The 22,411-nt window shown below is 46.1% G+C and overlaps 1 protein-coding gene across 8 annotated transcripts in view; it reads right to left on the bottom strand.

Moving 5' to 3' along the window:
• Nucleotides 1–22,411, bottom strand: part of LOC109866286 (SAM and SH3 domain-containing protein 1) — a 304,701-nt gene that overhangs the window by 5,851 nt on the left and 276,439 nt on the right. For 4 of the 8 annotated variants that reach the window (XM_031800987.1, XM_031800993.1, XM_031800991.1 and 1 more), the window contains exons 9-18: nucleotides 21,945–22,080; nucleotides 20,744–21,717; nucleotides 18,343–18,417; nucleotides 18,073–18,216; nucleotides 12,584–12,716; nucleotides 11,522–11,691; nucleotides 11,008–11,217; nucleotides 9,106–9,256; nucleotides 8,808–8,936; nucleotides 1,340–2,421 (exon numbers count right to left, since the gene is read on the bottom strand). In XM_031800987.1, the coding sequence (XP_031656847.1) occupies nucleotides 1,340–2,421; nucleotides 8,808–8,936; nucleotides 9,106–9,256; nucleotides 11,008–11,217; nucleotides 11,522–11,691; nucleotides 12,584–12,716; nucleotides 18,073–18,216; nucleotides 18,343–18,417; nucleotides 20,744–21,717; nucleotides 21,945–22,080 (3,204 nt within the window). Of the gene's footprint in view, nucleotides 1–369; nucleotides 2,422–8,807; nucleotides 8,937–9,105; nucleotides 9,257–11,007; nucleotides 11,218–11,521; nucleotides 11,692–12,583; nucleotides 12,717–18,072; nucleotides 18,217–18,342; nucleotides 18,418–20,743; nucleotides 21,718–21,944; nucleotides 22,081–22,411 lie in introns of those variants that run through there. The other 4 variants (XM_031800988.1, XM_031800989.1, XM_031800994.1 and 1 more) reach the window with 2 other exon arrangements.

Genomic DNA, 22,411 nt, shown 5'->3' with positions numbered 1-22,411 from the left:
GTCTGTCTGCGTGTCTGTCTGTCTGCGTGTCTGTCTGTCTGCGTGTCTGTCTGCCTGCCTGCCTGCCTGCCTGCCTGTCTGTCTGTCTGTCTGTCTGTCTGTCTGTCTGCCTGTCTGCCTGCCTCCTACAGAAGATTTTCCCTTCATTGTCTAGCTCTCTCTCTGCCCCCTCTCTTTTCTTTTTCTCTCTATCTTTCTATCTTTCTTTCTGCTGTATGGATACCAAAGCAACCCACTGCCACTGTTGACAGGAAGCGAGAGCCATATGACAGGATACAGGATACAGTCTTGTTATGTCTGAGTGCAGTAATCAAAACGGAGAATCAAAAGGCCTTGACGGCCAGGAGACAAAACACAACCTTCTAATGCTTCTAATAATGTATTTATTGATCTGGAGTGTGTCCTTTAGTAGATTCCTACACTGACTTCTAATGTACTCTCTCACAGAGTGGGCCAGTGGTCCAATCTGCACTGTTTTTTAAAGTGTTTCTCTCATTTCTTTAGTTGTGAGATGGTCTTAAAGAAGCATACCCACATCTACTTGTGTCCTGTATAACCCCTAGCTGTGACAAACTGGCTTGTGAGTGTGAGTGAGGATGTGGAGGTTGTGTGTGTGTGTGTATTCTACACAGTAATAACAGGAACATAACCATAGATACAGGCTGTGGTGGATGGGTGTGTGTGTGTATTCTACACAGTAATAACAGGAACATAACCATAGATACAGGCTGTGGTGGATGGGTGTGTGTGTGTATTCTACACAGTAATAACAGGAACATAACCATAGATACAGGCTGTGGTGGATGGGTGTGTGTGTGTATTCTACACAGTAATAACAGGAACATAACCATAGATACAGGCTGTGGTGGATGGGTGTGTGTGTGTATTCTACACAGTAATAACAGGAACATAACCATAGATACAGGCTGTGGTGGATGGGTGTGTGTGTGTATTCTACACAGTAATAACAGGAACATAACCATAGATACAGGCTGTGGTGGATGGGTGTGTGTGTGTATTCTACACAGTAATAACAGGAACATAACCATAGATACAGGCTGTGGTGGATGGGTGTGTGTGTGTATTCTACACAGTAATAACAGGAACATAACCATAGATACAGGCTGTGGTGGATGGGTGTGTGTGTGTATTCTACACAGTAATAACAGGAACATAACCATAGATACAGGCTGTGGTGGATGGGTGTGTGTGTGTATTCTACACAGTAATAACAGGAACATAACCATAGATACAGGCTGTGGTGGATGGGTGTGTGTGTGTATTCTACACAGTAATAACAGGAACATAACCATAGATACAGGCTGTGGTGGTAACTGACTTTGTCTGAGTAGGGTTCCTCTGTGAGGTCGATGCCCTCGGCCTCCAGTCTCTGCTCCAGCACACTGTGGAGATCGACTGCCATTTTAGCATAGGACACCTTCCTGGCCACCGCCATCTTGCCACCACCGCCCTGGATCTGAGCCTGAGGGCAGGCCGTCTCGGGCAGGTCAGACAGCCAGGGAGGGGGCACGGCTGGAGGGGTGCCTGGTTCCTCTGGCTCTGGACAGCCGGTGGTGGTGGAGGCAGGGGAGGCTGGAGAGGGGGAGGCAGGGGTACTGGAGGCCTTACTGGGGAGGGCTGGTGCACTGGGGCTGCTGATGACAGGGCTGGGGGGATGAGAGTGGGTGGAGGTATAGGAATGAGTGGGGGAGGAAAGGACAAGGGAGCGGTGGCGTATCCCATTGGCCAGGCGCTCCTTGGATTTCTTGACTGGAACGGGAGGGGGGACTGGGGGCTTTTTGGGGTGTGTCCGGATGCTCCTCTCCCTCAGCTGGGGTTCAGGAGGGCTGGGGAGGGGGCTGGGGAGGGTCTCCTGGGGCTGGGGAAGCGGGGCGGTGGGACAGGGGGGTCTGAGGGGTAGCTGGGAGGGCACAAGGGGTTGGTCAGAACGCCCTTTAGGGCTCACAGCACTCCCTCCATTCTGAGCCAGTGATGAACTCCCATCTCCATGACCCTGGAGGCCCTTCACCCTGCTGCTGTTACCCGACTTGGAGACACCTTTAGTGGGCTTGAGCCCCAGGCTGTAGTCCTTCTTCTGGTCGAAGGCCTGCTCCCAGTGGAGGTCCCCGAGGGAGTGGGATCTCTTCCAGGCCTGGAGGCCGGTAGCCTCCGGGGGCCCGTCCAGGTCCTCACAGCTGCGGCTGGCCGGCATGGGGGTCCGGCAGGGGCCCTTCCTCAGCCCCAGCAGGCTGAAGCCCCTCAGGGTGGGCTTGAGGAAGAAGTGCTTTGTGAACTTGGCTGTGCGCTCCAGTTTGCTCTGCTGCAGGGCCTCAGTGGACTGGGTCATGGGCAGGGTGGGGTAGTCTGGGGACTGGAGGCCCGCAGAGGAGCGGTTGGAGCGAGATGTCTTCCTGGTCTTGCCTGAAACACAGTAAAACATATCCCTCTTCATTTTAGAGCTGGGAACGGTTGCATAAACATATCCCCAGACTTTGAACTAAAACAGACTTAACAAAACTGAGAACTGATACTAAGGTGTACTTACTGCATGTATTGGATGTAATGGGTTTCACGTCACTATGGGTTCTGTGCCATTTGTACAGCATTTTTAATTTATCACTATCAGCTGTGAATGTGAACTTCCTCTCAGAGGACATGTGAATCTGAAACAATCCCGTTCACACACAGAGCTTTACAGCAGTGACACTGAAGTGTTCCTCTTCTATTGCTCAGCCTCTGACCCACAGCCTTATACATCAGAATGTTGATCATGATTAAGAGTACCGTTGGACTCAGGGTCATGGGTTATCTGTCAGTAGAAAGCATGAAAACATGCATGTTACAGTATAAATCCATATGTCATACTGGATATTCTACTTACACCACATGTTTATGTGGGTATGACATAGCTAAGACAAAACTAGAATGCGTTACGGTGAACTAGCTAGAGTAATAACAACAACAAGAAAATTATATTTTTTGTGATTATAGCCTTATGAGTGCAATACTGCCAAGTGGGGGAGATGTGGAGTACAAGAGCTGGGCGATATGGACAAAAATCCATAGCAAAATTGAATTTACTGAATTATCATGATAACGATATATAGAATGATATGTTCATAACAATGTGCACCACAGTATTTATTGATATTACCATTAAAACCCTACACCTTCCAGTCTTTGCGTTAAGCTAGTTAGCATTAGCTGGCGATACTACCTCTTACTTCCTTCATACTGGACGCAGAGACATAAAAATGGTACCCACGAGTTTATCTGACTCTGGGGAAAATCCCAAACTATCCTTTAACAATCACCCATATTAGCAAAAGTTCTTCATTTCATAACCCTGTAGGTTATTCATCGCTATGAACGATATCAACAAAATGTCCATGATGGTCAGTGCAGATCATTTTCAGTTTATCGTCCCAGTTCTATGGAGGACTATACTTTCTTATTCCAATCCCGATGGTGCTATTATCATAATACAATTTCAGACGCAGGTATAAAAGTAGGAGGTTAGAGGCCAATTTACCATCATGGCTTATTGGAACAACATGAACACGTGTGTAAAAGAGCACTAGATACCGCATGGCAAGCCTCATGCAATAATAAATAGCGAAATGACATCACACACATCATACACAAATCAGTCATTTATCTCTACTAATTTGGACAGCATTAAAAGATTGATGCAGATTGAAGTCAGTCTGACGTCATTGAAGTTAATTGGGTGTTTCAATGTGCTTGTTACTGCCAATTTCACCCACAATGTTGCCTGATATTTGTCCCAGCTATCCCCTATCTCAGGCTAGCTTCCAATCATTTGCTTAATAGATATTCAAGACTTGCTATCAGGGCATAATAAATAAATATTGACCCCAAAGACAGATGTCTGCTTTTCAAAATAAATCAATGTTTAAACACAGACACTGAGCAATGCTGATTCTTTGTGATAGTGGTACATTTGTAGTTTTCTCTTTGTAGCTCATTGTAATGTCCGGAGAAACAAGTATGACAATGCAAAGTGGATCACAGTTATGTAACAGTTATGCTCTGAAGACCATGTCCAATATACATTGCCTTGTGAAAGTATTCGGCCCCCTTGAACTTTGCGACCCATTGAAAGTAAAGGGGCTGAATAATTTTGCACGCCCAATTTTTCAGTTTTTGATTTGTTAAAAAAGTTTGAAATATCAAATAAATGTCGTTCCACTTCATGATTGTGTCCCACTTGCTGTTGATTCTTCACAAAAAAATACAGTTTTATATCTTTATGTTTGAAGCTTGAAATGTGGCAAAATGTCGCAAAGTTCAAGGGGACCGAATACTTTCGCAAGGCACTGTATATATACGGTATATATATATATATGACAGGGATGTGAGCCTTGGCGGGTATCTGAAGTAAATCCTTTGCGTCCGACTCGTGGGTGTGTATATAATTATTTATATATATATACACACACACACACACGAGTCGGACGCAAAGGATTTATATATATATATATATACTGTAAATCCTTTGCAGTATATATATATATATATATATATACACATGAGTAGGACGCAAAGGATTTACTTCAGACACCCGACAAGGCCCAAATCCCTGTCATTCGCATGAGGAAGAGATGGAGATATCGCGGACGTAAGTCGGGGTGCCTCTACCATCAATCCTATTAGCCAACGTGCAATCATTGGATAATAAAATAGTTGAGCTCCAATCAAGACTAACCTACCAACATGACATTAAAAACTGTAATATCTTATGTTTCACTGAGTCGTGGCTGAACAACAACATGTATAACATACAGCTGGCTGGGTTCTGTGCATCGGAAAGATAGAACAGCTGCCTCCGGTAAGACAAGGGGTGGCGGTCTGTGTCTATTTGTAAATAACAGCTGGTGCACAAAATCTAATATTAAGGAAGTCTCAAGGTTTTGCTCACCTGAGGTAGAGTATCTCATGATAAGCTGTAGACTACACTATTTACCAACAGAGTTTTCTTCTATATTTTTCATAGCTGTCTATTTACCACTACAAACCGATTCTGGAACTAAAACCACACTCATCGAGCTGTATAAGGCCATAAGTAAACAAGAAAATGCTCATCCAGAGGTGGCGCTCCTAGTGGCCGGCAACTTTAATGCAGGTACACTTAAATCCGTTTTACCTAATTTCTACCAGCATGTTACATGTGCAACCAGAGGGAAAAAAACTCTAGACCACCTTTACTCCACACACAGAGATGTGTCTCCCTCACCCTCCATTTGGCAAGTCTGACCATAACTCTATCCTCCTGATTCCTGCTTACAAAAACTAAAGCAGGAAGTACCAGTGACTCGCTCAATACGGAAGTGGTCAGATGACGCAGATTCTAAGCTACATGACTCTTTTGCACAGACTGGAATATATGTTATATATGTTCCGGGATTCTTCCGATGGCATTGAGGAGTACACCACATCAGTCACTGGCTTCGTTAATCGATGACGTCGCCCCCACAGTGACTGTACGTACATACCCCAACCAGAAGCCATGGATTACAGGCAACATCCGCACTGAGCTAAAGGGTAGAGCTGCCGTTTTCAAGGAGCGGGACTCTAACACAGAAGCTTATAAGAAATCTCGCTAGACCCTCGAGCCATCTAACAGGCAAAGGGTAAATACAGGACTAAGATTGAATTGTACTGCACCAACTACGAGGATGTGGCAGGACTTGCAAACTATTACGAACTACAAAGGGAAGCCCAGCTGCGAGGTGCGCAACACTGAAGCATGCATGAGAGCACCAGCTGTTCCGGACGACTGTGTGATTGTGTGATCACGCTTTCGTTAGCCGATGTGAGTAAGACCTTTAAAGAAGTCAACATTCACAAGGCCACAGGGCCAGACAGATTACCAGGACATGTACTCCAAGCATGCGCTGACCAACTGGCAAATTACTTCACTGACATTTTCAACCTGTCCCTAACCGAGTCTGTAATACCAACATGTTTCAAGCACACCACCATAGTCCCTGTGCCCAAGAACACTGCCTACATGTCTGTAGCCATGAAGTGCTTTGAAAGGCTGGTCATGGCCCACATCAACACCATTATCCAAGAAACCCTAGACCCACTCCAATTTGCAAACCAGATCCAACAGATCCACAGAGGACGCAATCTCTATTGCACTCCACACTGCCCTTTCCCACCTGGACAAAAGGAACACCTACGTGAAAACGCTACTCATTGACTATGGCTCAGCATTCAACACCATAGTGCCCTCAAAGCTCATCACTAAGCTCAGGACCTGGGACTAAACACCCCCCTCTGCAACTGGATCCTGGACTTCCTGACAGGCCACCCCAGGGGTGTGTGCTCAGTCCCCTCCCGTACTCCCTGTTCACCCATTACTGCATGGCCAAGCACGACTCCAACACCATCATTAAGTTTGCCGATGACAGCTTTTAGGGGAGGAGGTCAGAGACCTGGCAGTGTGGTGCCAGGATAACAACCTCTCCCTCAACGTGATCAAGACAAAGGAGATGATTGTGGACTACAGGAAAAGGAGTGCTGAGAACGCCCCCATTCTCATCGACGTGGCTGTAGTGGAGCAGGTTGAGAGCTTCAAGTTCCTTGGTGTCCACATCACCAGCAAACTATCATGGTCCAAACATACCAAGACCGTCGTGAAGAGGGCATGACAACGCCTATTCCCTCTCAGGAGACTGAAAAGATTTGGCATGGGTCCTCAGATCCTCAAAAAGTTCTACAGCTGCATCGAGCTGCATCTAACGAGAGCTGACTGGTTGCATCACTGCCTGGTATGGCAACTGCTCAGCCTTCGACAACATGACACTACAGAGGTTAGTGTTAAAGTGTTAAACAAATCAAAATATATTTTATATGAGAATGCCATGAGTGTGCAAAGCTATAATCAAGGCAAAGGGTGGCTACTGCGCCTGTCTCCGATCACTATACAACGTGACATGTCCAAACTTTTGACTGGTACTCTATATATAAAGTCCTAATGCATGCAAGAGGATGGTTAAGACAGGTACAGATGTAAAATCTTAATTTGAGCCAGTTTGCTACAGCAGGAAAATAATCCCGCGTCAACAGAAAATGTGAATTATTATGTGGATTGTAATTGATGGACATTTTTGTAGGATACATTTTGTGGAAATGAATAGAAATTACAAAATGACAAACTTCCCAGTACATTTTAAACCACGACAAGTTTAAAATGTCCTGGATTGCAGGAAATCTTCTTGCAACAGGTTGATCAAATTAAGATCCTACATCTGTATGGCTGTAGTAGAGAATTTATGAGGCAGAATAATGCAGATTGGATTATCATAGCGACTGAGTAAAGGCACAGTGAAAGAAGAGTTTATTAATTAAAACAAAACAAAATTAAAATGCAGAATGTACACTGAATGTTATGCAGCTAATGAGGAGTGTTAACGACTGAGATGGAGAAAAAAGAGACACGAAGAACGAAGGAGGAGACATGAAATGAAGCAAGCAGGCCAAAGTAACTTCAATCAAAGAAGTGGTTTATTCCACAACTCAAATTTCTACTGTAGCAGATTGCACATCTTTTAGAACAGTTATGACACACACACATAGAACAGAACAGAGAGAAAACATAGACAGAGAAGTCAATGATTCAAGCAAAGGTTTGAGTTAAGATTGAAGATAACTCAACTTTAGGCGGAAAGCAAAGCAAGTCTTTTTAAGGAGTTATAACTTTGCACTAAACGTTCTCACAAATATAGATCTGAAATACACTTCCATAATTAGAAAAGATGCTTTTTTATATATATCCACTATCATTAAAAAAACAAACATTTGAATCCAAGACTTTTGGGGGTTGTTTAGGCACATACGATCATTGTGTAACATGGTCATTATTGAAAATAAACACATTTTGTTGAGAGATTGAGCCAGCACTAGGCTAATGGAAGCAGAGTGGTCCACTCCCGCACCACCTACAGAGCCATACTACAGTCAATTATTGGGCAGTGACTTAATACTTTACAAGATCTCCGCTTTTACAATAACACCTTTCAAAAGAAACACTCTCTCATCGTGTCATAATCGGACTGGTCTCCCAGCAACCACTCAACCTCCTGGGGCGGAGGATGAGGAGTAGGGGCTCTCTGTCCATTGTGAGATGGGAGGAACATCGGCACTGGGATTGAGTTGACCAGAGTAGTTGGGTGCATTTGAGATGTGGGGTGTTGTTCCCTTTGTACATAGGGCCTCATTGTAGGGTAGACTAGTGATCTAGGCCTGGGGGTCAGAGTCTTGTCCCCTAGGATAGGGCTTCTGCAGTGAAGACAGAGACAGCCTGGAGATGGAGAGAGCAGTGGAAAGAGAGAGTGGAGTGACAATGAGAAAAAGAAACAGAAAAAAGGAGATGCATCACTCCCCTCACTACGACACTACGCAGCTAGGTGGGGTGGAGGTGAGTGGGGGTGTGAAGAGACAGCCTGGAGATGGAGAGAGCAGTGGAAAGAGAGAGTGGAGTGGCAATGAGAAAAATAAACTACGCAGGTAGGTGGGGCGGAGGTGAGAGGGGGTGTGAAGTGGGTGGAGCTAGGAGACAGACATGGCGGATAAAGAGTGGAGGTTTGATTGGCTGGCCTTGGTCCAATGGAGAGTGATGACGGATGGTTCATGTTAGAATGCAGAAGCATAGCATGGCAGAGTAGGTGGAAGAGGAATCATAGGAGCCACAGTCACTGTAGTGCTAGACTAGGCCCAGGCTAGGCTAACACCAGGCTAATCCCATTATCGGAAAGCTATGCTAGGCTAGTCATTACCATTCTCCAGGTTCTCATTGCTCTCATAGCAGCCAGAGTCACGTGGTGAGTCGCCCACCAGGATGTGGCCCTCTGATAGTAGCTTCTCCTGAGAGCCTGACAGGCCGCTCCGCTCAGGGTCGCTGCTGCCTACAGACACACACAACACACAGAAACCATATAGTCAGATATACAGAAACTTACACAACAATGTAGTGTAGGAATCATAGAGACAATGCAGTCAAACAGACAGAGCGAAAGGTTTGTGTGAGTGTGTGCGTGCGTGCGCACGTGAGTTCATGTGTGTGTGTGTACTCACTGTCATACTCTTGCAGTAGCTCCACAGCGGTGAGCAGCACAGCTCTGTGTTGAGGGTCTTTGATGTTGAGCTCATCTAGATCCTCCCCCTCCAGCAGCTTGAAGGTGTCCAGGTCCTCATAACCGTTAAACAGGAAGGTAGGCATGTGCTCCTGGAGGAGAGGCGATGAGAAAGAAGAGGAGAGGGGAGAGAAGAGGCTCTGGTTATCTCATGTTCTTTACAACTGATTCCAGATAGTTTTTTCCTACCCCTTGCGTGACTGTAACTGTTATAAGCTAAACAGATAAAATGGCCTATCACCAGTTTTCAAAGACATGGGCAAAATGTTAATCTTGCAAAAACATACACAAAGAAATTGACCAATGTGGCTACAGAAAAGGAGGGAAGAGTTGGGAAGGGTGGGAAAGAGAGGGATGAGGTAGAGGAGATTCTCTACCACACCTTTCACCACAGGCGACAAGGAGGATACACACACAATTTAACAAGAGCACAAAGCTAGTCATTACACCCTGTGGTGTTATCTCTTGGTGGGAGGACACCAGAAATCACGGTCTAAAATATCACACTACACCCTCTGTGTGTTTCGGGAACAGGCACAGCTAAAGTTAACATCTCAGCCCTTTCAACAAGGAGATTGTGGAAACTGGTTCAGTCTAAAGTTTTGTCCAACCCACACATCTAAAGGGTAGAATACACACAGACTGCATGTCACCACTGTAACCACGGAGACTTCCGTCCTTAGCTAAAACTGACTTTCAGCTCTATTTCTGCTAAGATAAAGAAGGATGAGACAAAACCAAAGACCACTACGCTACACAACCTTCTCATTTGAAGGATCTTCATCTTTCATGTAACATCCTAGCATATTTGAAGGTAAAAGCATATTTGAAGGTAAAAGCACATTTGCTATAAGACACCCCTACAATCAAGTTGAAATGGAAGATTTCAAAAGAGAAAACATAGATCAAAATATAAAAAAGATGGCTACTCCGAAGCGCACTCCACTTTGTCGTTGTGTTTTTAGCAACGCCCTGACCACAATGAGCTCTGTTTTATGTAGAATTAGTCAGCAAGGTTATTACGGCGTCTTACTCTTCTTACATACTGTATCCTTGATTCAATCACCAGTAAACCTGCATCAGTAAATGTATCTCAACTCGCTAACCAAATCTGGACAAAAACCTTTTCCCTAGTTCTCCTTTTAAATAAACAAAAGAGAAATCTAAATAAATACTTGCCAAAAACACTCATTTATCCAGAGCGTGACATGAAACAGAAACAGAACAAGGTGGAACAGTCTCAGTATAATGTCTTCGCATGGTCACCAGTTGTTAATGGTAGGTTTAGGAGGATGTGTGTTTAGTCTGCTCTCCCACTCCCCGAACTCACAACTACGTATGTGACGACGGAGATGACATGTGTACCTTGATGCACATGTACTGTATATAGTAGGATAGTAGTAGACTTATGGGAGGTCTTCAACCCTGTAATATAGTCTCTGCTCTGCCCAGGCAATGATCATGTACCGTTATGTTACTTATGTCCTTGAGTAGGGGAGAGCCAGGGACATAGCCTAGTCTGTAATCTGTCATGTCAGAGCTTCATCAGGCTGGGCTCATCCAGAAACAGCCCACCTACGGTGCTCTCTCCCTGGGGAGGCTGAGCTGCCTAGAATGGGTGGTTGACAGAAGAGGCAGGGTGTTTTTTTTAGATGGTTAGGATATGATTCTGACTGTAGGAGGGAAGTTGCAGGACTGCTATTCACCTTGTACAGAACACCTTAGCATTGGTGTGTGAGGTTTGTATAGAGTTGTGTGTATGTGTATTCGTGTGCATGTTTGTGAGTGTGTTAAACAAATGCATGTGTGTTTGTGTGTAAAGGAGTGTGTGTCCAGTGTATACCTTGAGGTTGATGCGTTCCAGCAGCTCTTCTACAGAGGTGGGTTTGGGAGGTCTGCCCTTCCTCCTTCTCCTCACGGGTCTCTTGGGCTTCTCCTCCTCCTCACTCAGCACGTCCACATAGATGAACTTAAAGGTGCCCACCTTGTTATTGAGCAGGCCCATCCACGTCCCCATGGGTGGCTTACTGATGATGTCGATCACATCCCCTTTCTGGAAGACACAAAACACATTCACATGAGAAAACGCTAAAACTATCGCTCATCAAGTGTGTGTGTGCGTGTGTGTGTGTGTGTGTGTGTGTGTGTGTGTGTGTGTGTGTGTGTGTGTGTGTGTGTGTGTGTGTGTGTGTGTGTGTGTGTGTGTGTGTGTGTGAATACGGTGTGTTGAGGGTGTATATGAATTCAGGGTTGTGCTTATGAGTCAATAAGTGTCTATGTGTTGCCCTTCATTTGAGAGAATTAGTACTGTAGGGACTGTGTGTTTATACGTGTGGAGGTGAGTAAGTGTATGTTACCTTTAGTTTGAGGGAATCGGAATCGTAGGGGCTAGGGGTAAAGTCAGTGTGTACTCGTGCTCTGCCACAGAAGGGCCCTCTGTAGGGAGGCTCCTCGTCATCTCCATCCTCAGACTTAACACTCTCTCTGTTACTGGCTGACGAGTCTGTGGTGCTGACCGTCTGACCACCTGGAACATACAATGCAAGGACCACACACGGTCAAACCACAGATATACATTTCATATCATCCAAATAGATGTATTCAATACTAATGTGTAGTGAGTGTTTTGAAACTGAGCAAGTGAACATCAATTTATTTTAAATGAGAGAGTTAGATGTACTCATCTATTCACACAAAGCCAGAGTATGTGTGAATACACATTAATAACAGCCTATCACTTGTAGCCAGTGTGTATATTACGTGCTGCTGTCTACCCATAGAAGTCTCTCTGGATGTCTGATCTGTAATGATGAGTGTAGGAAGCAGAGAGAAAAGCCTTCCTATTTAATAATTAGCTTGTGTCTCAGCCTCTCCGGCCCTAGGGGCCCAGGCCAACACCAGTCAACAAGGGACACTCTCTCTCATTAACTAACAAATAAACACCAACCCAGCCCTCACAGACCTTAGTCTAACTCTAACCTCAAGACACAAGAGACAGACAGAATAATTATACATGTGTTCAGACAACTTCTATCTTTTTTGAACCGTATTTAACTAGACAAGTTGTCTGAACACATGTCAGGGTAAGATCATGGTCAGTCACAACGTGAGAAGATGTCACATGTCATCTCTGAACCCTCCAATGGGAGTAGGTGTGGTTGTGACACGGAGCTATAACTTGGAGTTCAGATCATAACAATGATGATGAGATGTATACTAGCTGACACAGCAGGCTTGATAAGGGGTTAAGTCTGTATAAGAATGTTGCCAGAGAGATGTAATGACAGTGCCCCCTTGTGTCTTAATGTGTACTGTACCACACACACACACACACACACACACACACACACACACACACACACACACACACACACACACACACACACACACACACACACACACACACACAGAGTTCTTACTCATGGAGCTTTGTCCACTGAGGGAGCTCCGGAGGCTCTCCACGGATCCTCCAGCCTTTAGCTTGGGTTTCTCCAGAGAGTCTGTGTCTGGCTGAGGGGACTGGGGGGAGCTGGGAGTCCCGTCTGGGCTCGACTGAAGGGTGGGAGAGGAGTGGGGCAGAAAGGTAGAAGTGGAGAGCAGAGGGGTGAGAGAGAGAGAGATGAAGAAAGAGATGGAGAGAGAAACAGATGTCAACGTGATACAGTATCAGTCACATATTCCAAGATGGCGTAGCAGTGGGGATGTCTGTTTTGATTGTCTTGTCCCGTCCCTTGTATATTTAGTTTTTCTTCGTATATGTGTATTATTTTTCCATCAACGGACTGAATATACTCTCCTGCAACCCGCCTCACCCAATGTGGTAAGGATGTGCTATTTTTTACACTTTTGAACCGGAATCCCCTTCAGAAGCTAGCGGTCATCACCTCACCCCAGGCAGCTCCTGCCAGTCTGCACAGCGCGATATCTACCCAGAGCATATCGGACTGCTCTTCTCTACCACATCTCCGGAATCCTATCGCAAACTCTGAACCTTTACTGCGGATCATCGCAGCTAGCTGGCAGCTATCCGAGCGGCTACTCCTATCTAACGTCTTGAAGCAAGCACCAGTTAGCCTGGAGTTAGCCTTGAACTAGGCCATTCTCACGGCTACCCGAAGAAATTCCATCAAGCAATCCCTGGGCTTCAATTACCTCTTTTGCCAATTGGCCTGGACCCTTTTCTGCCAACACGGAGCCCCGTCCATCCATCACGACTGGTCTACCAATGTAACCGTCCGAGGGGATTTCATAAGACTGTCTCGTTGCGAGGTTCCCCTGAGGCCCATCTGCTAGCCTGCTGCCAGCCCCGGCCTGGTAGATGTCTGAATCGCCGTGCCTCCAGCTCACCTAGCTACTCACTGGACCCTATGATCACTTGGCTACACATGCCTCTCCCTAATGCCAAAATATGCCTTGTCTATTGCGGTTTTGGTTAGTAATTTTTATCTTATTTCACTGTAGAGCCCCCGGCCCTGCGCAATATGCCTTAGCTAGTCCTTATGTTACACCCCCCACACAGGCGGTGACTGCACCTGGCTTAAATGGTGCCTCTAGAGACAAAAACCGCTCTCAACGTCACCCAATGCCTAGGCTTATTTCCACTGTACTCACATCCTACCATACTCTTGTCTGTACATTATGCCTTGAATCTATTCTTCCGCGCCCAGAAACCTGCTCCTTTTACTCTGTTCTGAAGGCAGTCCAGTTCTTTTAGCCTTTAGCCATACTCTTATCCTACTCCTCCTTTGTTCCTCTGGTGATGCAGAGTTTAACCGGTGCAGCCCCCAGCATCACTCCCATTCCCCAGGCGCTCTCATTTGTTGACTTCTGTAACCGGAAAAGCATTGGTTTCACGCATGTTAACATTAGAAGCCTCCTCCCTAAGTTTGTTGAGATGAGTAATGTAGGGTATGTAAACATTATATTAAGTAGCATTGTTTAAAGTGGCTAGTGATATTTTTACATAAATTTCCATTATTAAAGTGTCTGGAGTTGAGTCAGTGTGTTGGCAGCAGCCATTCAATGTTAGTGGTGGCTGTTTAACAGTCTGATGGCCTTGAGATATAAGCTATTTTTCAGTCTCTCGGTCCCTGCTTTGATGCACCTGTACTGATCTCGCCTTCTGGATGATAGCGGGGTGAACAGGCAGTGGCTCGGGTGGTTGTTGTCCTTGATGATTTTTATGGCCTTCCTGTGACATCGGGTGGTGTAGGTGTCCTGGAGGGCAGGTAGTTTGCCCCCGGTGATGCGTTGTGCAGACCTCACTACCCTCTGGAGAGCCTTACGGTTGTGGGCGGAGCAGTTGCCGTACCAGGCGGTGATACAGCCCGCCAGGATGCTCTCGATTGTGCATCTGTAGAAGTTTGTGAGTGCTTTTGGTGACAAGCCAAATTTCTTCAGCCTCCTGAGGTTGAAGAGGCGCTGCTGCTCCTTCTTCACGACGCTGTCTGTGTGGGTGGACCAATTCAGTTTGTCTGTGATGTGTACGCCGAGGAACTTAAAAGTTACTACCCTCTCCACTATACCTTCTCAATTATCATAGATTTATCAGTGGTGACAGTTCCCTATCTCTGCAGTAGATTGCAACTTCGCCCCCTTTGGCAGTTCTATCTTGTCAGAAAATGTTATAGTTAGGGATGGAAATTTCTGGATTTTTGGTGGCCTTCCTAAGCCAGGATTCAGACATGACTAGGACATCCGGGTTTGCGGAGTGTGCTGAAGCAGTGTATATGTATATACTGTACTCTATATCATCTACTGCATCTTTATGTAATACATGTTTCACTAGCCACTTTAAACTATGCCAATTTGTTTACATACCCTACATTACTCATCTCATATGTATATACTGTACTTGATCTACTGCATCTTGCCTATGCCGTTCTGTACCATCACTCATTCATATATCTTTATGTACTGTACATATTCTTTATCCCTTTACACTTGTGTGTATAAGGTAGTAGTTTTGGAATTGTTAGGTTAGATTACTCATTGGTTATTACTGCATTGTCGGAACTAGAAGCACAAGCATTTCGCTACACTCGCATTAACATCTGCTAACCATGTGTATGTGACAAATAAAATTTGATTTGATTTGATAATCGATCATTTAAAGAAGCATTTTTCCACAGCTGGCCATGCTTTCCACCTGGCTACCCCTACCCTGGCCAACATCTCAGCACCCCCTGCGGCAACTTGCCCACCCCCCCCTCGCTTCTCCTTCACCCAAATCCAGACAGCTAATGTTCTGCAAAATCTGGATCCCTACAAATCAGCTGGGCTAGACAATCTGGACCCTCTCTTTCTAAATTTATCCGCCGAAATTGTTGCAACCCCTATTACTAGCCTATTCAACCTCTATTTCGTTTCATCTGAGATTCCCCAAAGATTGGAAAGCTGCTGCTGTCATCCCCCTCTTCAAAGGGGGAGACACTCTAGACCCAAACTGTTATAGACCTATATCCATCCTGCCCTGCCTTTCTAAAATATTTGACAGCCAAGTTGATAAACAGATCACCGACCATGTCGATTCCCACCGTACCTTCTCCACTATGCAATCTGGTTTCCGAGCTGGACATGGGTACACCTCTGCCACGCTCAAGGTCCTAAGCCATATCATAACCGCCATCGATAAAAGACAGTACTGTGCAGCCGTCTTCATCGACCTGGCCAAGGCTTTCGATTCTGTCAATCACAGCATTCTTATCGACAGACTCAGTAGCCTTGGCTTCTCAAATGACTGCCTTGCCTGGTTCACCAACTACTTCACAGATAGAGTTCAGTGTTTCAAATCGGAGGGCCTGTTGTCTGGACCTCTGGCAGTCTCTATGGGGGTACCACAGGGTTCAATTCTCGGGCCGACTCTTTTCTCTGTATATATCAATGATATCACTCTTGCTGCTGGTGATTCTCTGATCCACCTCTACACAGACGACACCATTCTGTATACATCTGGCCCTTCTTTGGACACTGTGCTAACAAACCTCCAAAAGAGCTTCAATGCCATACAACACTCCTTCCGTGGCCTCCAACTGCTCTTAAATGCTAGTAAAACTAAGTGCATGCTCTTCAAACGATTGCTGCCCGCAACCTCCCGCCCGACTAGCATCACTACTCTGGACGGTTGTGAACTAGAATATGTGGACAACTACAAATACCTAGGTGTCTGGTTAGACTATAAACTCTCCTTCCAGACTCACATTAAGCATCTCCAATCCAACATTAAATCTAGAATCGGCTTCCTATTTCGCAACAAAGCCTCCTTCACTCATGCCGCCAAACATACCCTCGTAAAACTGACTGTCCTACAGATCGTTGACTTCGGCGATGTCATTTACAAAATAGCCCCCAACACTCTACTCAGCAAACTGGATGTAGTCTATCACAGTGCCATCCGTTTTATCACCAAAGTCCCATATACTACCCACCACTGCGACCTGTATGCTCTCGTTGGCTGGCCCTCGCTTCATATTCGTTGCCAAACCCACTGGCTCCAGGTCATCTATAAGCCTATGCTAGGTAAAGCCCCACTTTATCTCAGATCACTGGTCACCATCGCAACACCCACCCGTAGCATGCGTTCCAGCAGGTATATTGCACTGGTCATCCCCAAAGCCAACACTTCCTTTGTCCGCCTTTCCTTCCAGTTCTCTGCTTCCAATGATTGGAACAAATTGCAAAAATCACTGAAGCTGGAGACTTATATCTCCTTATCTAACTTTAAGCATCAGCTGTCTGAGCAGCTTACCGATCACTGTACCTGTACACAGCCAATCTGTAAATAGCACACCCAACTACCTCATCCCAATATTATGACTTACCCTCTTGCTCTTTTGCACCCCAGTATCTCTACTTGCACATCATCATCTGCACAAATATCACTCCAGTATTAATGCTAAATTGTAATTATTTTCGCCTCTAGGGCCTATTTATTGTCTTACCTCCCTACTCTTCTACATCTGCACACACTCAACATAGATTTTTCTATTTAAAAAAAAGTATTTTGTGTTATTGACTGAAAATAAAACATAACAGTAGCTTTACTGAAGGAGAATTCACCACAGCCACTAGATGGCAGCGTGGCATGTAAAATAGCCTCACTAAAGTTAGAGCTCATCAAGTCTCCTACCCGCTCCTTCCAAGCAACACATTCATGACTAATTCAACCTTTTTCTGGGTCAAAGGACTGAAGTTCCAAAAATCTCTTCTGTTTATCTCTGAGGGAACAATTTTCAGCGCGCAGTCAACAGATTGTGCCACTCCCAAGGCTTACTTAGTGTACCCTCTGACAGCCTAGATACCAGGCCAAAACCTATACTGTATTGTGATATTTGACAATGTGAATATGGTATGAATGCCACACACACACGCACGCACACACACACACACACAAAGTCCCAGAGCCAAAGCCCCCATGTCTTAGAGCTCTGGCCTGGCCTGTGGGATGCTTGCCTCACTGGATGAGCTCAGATCCTCCTAAACACACCCTACCCTCCACCTAGAGTCCAATCCTGGGCCTGAGAAAGCTGAGACCCGAGTGTGGACAGCTCCAAAATATTCCCAGCTGCGTGTGTGTGACGTCTGACTGTTTGTATGTGTGTGTCACACATCTGTTTGTGTGTGAGAGAGCTGGGTGTCTACTTTGTAACCAACAGAAACATGTCCACACACACACACACACACACACAAGCACACACACGCACACATGTAGAGCCCATAATGAGAGCAGAACAACAATGGGGAGAATTCAGTCAACTAGGATCAAGCCTTTTTATTCTATGAAACTTGAAATCTTTGTGAATTATAGGTTTGAACGCCTGTGTGTGTGTGTGTGTGTGTGTGTGTGTGTGTGTGTGTGTGTGTGTGTGTGTGTGTGTGTGTGTGTGTGTGTGTGTGTGTATGTGTGTACCTGTTCAGACAGTGAGCTGCTGTACTTCTTGGACATGCGTTTTCTCATGGTCTCTTTGACGGACTTCACCTTCTTCCCCAGAGAGATACGAGACGTGTTGGGAGACTTGACTACCTCCCGGTATACAGCCTCTGGATCCTTACTCTGAGAGAAGGAAGGAGGGAGAGTGGAAAGAGAAAACAGAGACAGAAAGAGAGAGAGAATGTGTTTGACTTCTCTCAGCATTGCGCCCCCTCAACCCTGAGTCATCAGTAATGTGGTAGTACTTACATTGTGCTCTGAGCCTGCACTGACCACATGGAGTGACCTGTTGGACAGGTCAAACCCTCCAAAACTACATGTCCTCTGTTAAAGGGAGAGGAAGGAGAGCCAGAGAGAGAGTCAGAGAGAGAGAGAGAGTCAGAGAGAGAGAGAGAGAGAGAGAGTCAAAGAGAAAGAGAGTCAGAGAGAGGGTCAGAGAGAGAGTCAGAGAGAAAGAGAGTCAGACAGAGAGAGTCAGAGAGAGAGAGAAAGAGAGAGTCAGAGAGAGCGAGAGAGTCAGCGAGAAAGAGAGAGAGGTAGGAAAGATTTAAAATAAACAGAAGACAGAATTAAAAATAAATTTGAATCTATTCAAATGACATCAACTCTTATCCATGCCCAGTATGAGTCAAATCACAATGATTCATGCTTGGCGGAGTCATAATGGCAGCAGGATGATTCAGGGCTGTATGTTATATATGGGTTTGTGAGAGTTACCGCCTGGCTGTACGTGTATGTCATGTTATGGCCTCATATGGGAGGGGCAACAGAAGTGACGTGATGTGAAACTGAAATGCATTTCTGTTTATTACATAATGTACATTAGTTATTGTGTGATCAAACTTAAACGAGGTGTTTGATCATCCATGAAGAATTGAATGGGAGTCACTGTTATTCTGCAGGTTTACGTTACTGGGAAGCAAGCACAGAATGAAATGAAATCATTTGGTTAGATGTGGTCACACTGAAATATAACAAACTATGGCCCAACACAACCACTCCCTTGGGTTTAATTAGGAAGGTAGGTTCTCTGGAAACACAAACATTGAGATATGAATACCTTTACACTGGGTTATGTTATAGAAAGGGAAGGATTGGGGGGAGGTTAGGAGGTAACTTCTCACAGAAAATATAATGTATCAGACTGAAGGATATGCAGGGGGTTATCTAGATTCTCTCTCCATTTGATAAAGATAGAACCAGCCATGAGGGTATGAGGAAGTTATTGCGGAGGAGAATGATAGGTTGTTTTATAATTGAACTAGCTTTGACCTCCAGGCCTCTCTTTGGGTTAGAATTGTATTAAGAAGCAAAAGCACTGATGCATACACACCCCATATATAGTATCTCAGGTAGTGAAGCGTTACTAATTAAATCTGCTCTTCCCGTTACAGGGCATTCCTAATTTACTCTAGCAGTTTCCGACAACAGTCCCAGGTTTCGTTTAATCCTTGAGATGACTTGTTTTATGGTATGTGTGAGACCCCCGTCTCTTTCGTGTCCATATCCGCAGTTCCAAAGTGTGGCGAAGAGAAGCAATTGAGAAGCGTCCAAAAAGAAGTCTACAGATGGAGCGATGCTGGTGGATATATTCAATGGAATGGTCATGCACTCAGAAAACCATCTTCCACATGACAGTAAAACAAAAAAAAGAGAAAGAAAATGCCACTACATCTGTAACCATGCCGACGAAGGCACGATCAAAAAGATAAAACCCCCCAAAAAAGAGAACAGAAGGAATGAATAAAAATGTCTATGGATGAAGTACCACATCCAATGATTGACAAGTGAAAGCCAGTATTCAGGCTTCTTCAAGGCTGCAGAATATCTCTGTTTAACTTCACTGTGTCGATCGAAATTGTCTTTCAGTAGGATTCCTACTATCAACACTAAAACTTCCATGCTAGATTTGTATTGACCTGTGATCAAACTTTCACACACTGACCAAACCTTATCATTACATCTGTCTCAATGATATGTGGAGGCTTGTTTGGCCTGGCCAGTCCAGACCATCTAGCTGGGCTTATGGCCACTGTCACAGTCCCAGATCTTTTTCCTTTTCTTTCACACTGAGCTGGAAAAGAGATCACTCTGTTCCCCTTCTACTGAACCCAGACACACAGAGGAGAGAGAAGCTAAGAGGAGGGAGGGATAGAAAAGGATGGAGAAAGCTAGAAAGAAGAAAGGAGAGAGAATGTGTCTGTCAAGTGTGTCTGTCAGCCCCTGAGCAGTGACCCAACACAACTGTGTCTCTGTCTCTTCCACAACCGTGTCTCTGTCTCTTCAGCCTGTTCTGACTCAGCAGACTCCCAACAGGGTTTGGGCTGGGTGACATTTTCAAATGCCAGTTATACATCCTCTGCTGTTACACTGGTATCCACTGTTAACCTCCTAAGTGGAACACCCCATTACTATTTCATATCACATTAAAATGAACTAAGACGCCAAAAGCTTTCATATTTAAAGATTGTGTAATGTTCTGTTTCTTTATGGAGGTCTGTATTAAAGCAGAGGAGAAGGAAACATCATCCACCCTGTGTCTGTATCTAAGCCTCAGGGCTACTCTGCAGCCTTGGAGGTGCCTTGGTCCGCCTGGCCAGGCGGAGGCGCTGCCTAGCCCGCCCCCGCCCTGCTGTACAGTAGAACTCACAGACTTCTGCTGGATGCGTAAGAGCACGCGCTTGGTGCAGCGGTCCACGCTGGCCGCCCACTTCCTGTCCGCCTCCCTGTCCTCCTCCAACAGGCAGCGGCGCTCGGCACGGCTGAGGGTGACGGGCCGGACCAGCTGGGCCCAGTTGAGGTGGCCGTAGAGGCTGCGCTCCACCACGTACGTGATGTTCAGTTCGCTCACCGCCGTCCGGCCGCGGAGCCTGCGAGGGGGGAATGCCCAGCCCCCACACCCCCCTCCACCCAGCGTACCACCCTTAGCCTTGGCCAGGTCACAACGGGCGGGGGGCGAGGGGGAGGAACAGGAGGAGGGCACCCCTGGTGTTTTGACGCAGTTCCGGGAGCGCTGGTAGAGCAGGTGTTTGGTGGAGTAGGCGTAATTGGGGTCAGGCTTCCTGAGCCAGCTGGTGTGGTGACGGGCGGATTTGGGGCTACCCTGGGAGACATCATCGAGGGCAACAAGGAGGCAGGGCTGGGGGTGTGGTTTGGGGCGTGGCCGGGTGAGGCCGTAGAAACCGTAGAGTGTGTCATTACTTACCCCATGGGAGAGAGAGGTCAGGGCTTTCCGCATCTCGCCCTCCGTCATGGAGTGCGACACCTTCTCTTCGGCCTCGGCACCACAGCCTTCCAGCTCTGAGAAGGAGGATCCACTACCTCCCACCCCGACGGCTCCCAAACCCTCAGGCCCAGCAGCGAGTCTCCTGGGAGGCCGGATGAGGCCGTGGGTGCTGCTGGACTTAGAGAAGGCCTTGACCAGCTTGTGTCCGGACCAGGTAGTGTCCAGGCTGCTGGAGGAAGGGGAGGTGGTCAAGCTGTCTGTGTCCCCATCCAGAGAGAGCTGGTCCTGGGTCAGGGAGGACATGGAGGCATCCTGGGGCAGGCAGGACTTCTTCAGGACCCCTGTGTACAAGGCTGTGTTGTCCTCACAGGTAGGAGATGCCTCTAAGCTCAGAGAATCTTCAGGGAGGAGAGGAACATCACATCATTTATCCATTACAGAGTAACCTCAAAAAGAGCAAAAACACTTCTATCCCATTCACATTTCCACTGAATGTTTACAAAGTGCTGTTGAAAAATTTAATTTCTGTTTCAGGATTTCTGTTACGAGATTTCTGAATATACAGTATGGAGTCCATACTAACTCAAACGGTGTATTCAGAAATCCCTATGGACATGTGCCGTACCTTCGGAGCCGTGTTTCTTGCCCTCTTCCACCTTGATGAGTTTCTTCCTGACGCGGCGGGTAGAGTTGACCAGCTTGTGGAGCCGTTTGAACTTCATTGAGTCCTCTGTCTGCTCATCATCAGACTGCTCCCGAGACTGAGAGGGAGAGAGGGGACGTCACAGGAAGTCCAAGACACACTGTCGTACAGGGACCCCTAGAACCCTAGCCATAGCCCAGTGACCCATATCCACACACAAGAGGGGTACTAGCCTACAAATGTATTAAGTCTTCAATTGCTCTTTTCCAACCTTTATGAAACAACATTGTGGTGTAGGTGTCATTCACTGAAGTCTTGGGGAAACTCACATCCCCATTCATTCATACACGTAAAGCACACCGTTTTGGACGTAGGGTCACATGGTAGGGGTTGGTGACAGTTATGATGCACATTTTAGGATGGACATAGTTAGTGATTTGAGAGTATGG

Source organism: Oncorhynchus kisutch, linkage group LG21, assembly GCF_002021735.2.
Source record: "Oncorhynchus kisutch isolate 150728-3 linkage group LG21, Okis_V2, whole genome shotgun sequence".
Classification (NCBI taxonomy): Eukaryota; Metazoa; Chordata; class Actinopteri; order Salmoniformes; family Salmonidae; genus Oncorhynchus; species Oncorhynchus kisutch.
The sequence above is the reverse complement of the archived record's forward strand: the minus strand, read 5'-3'. Positions and strand labels throughout refer to the sequence as shown.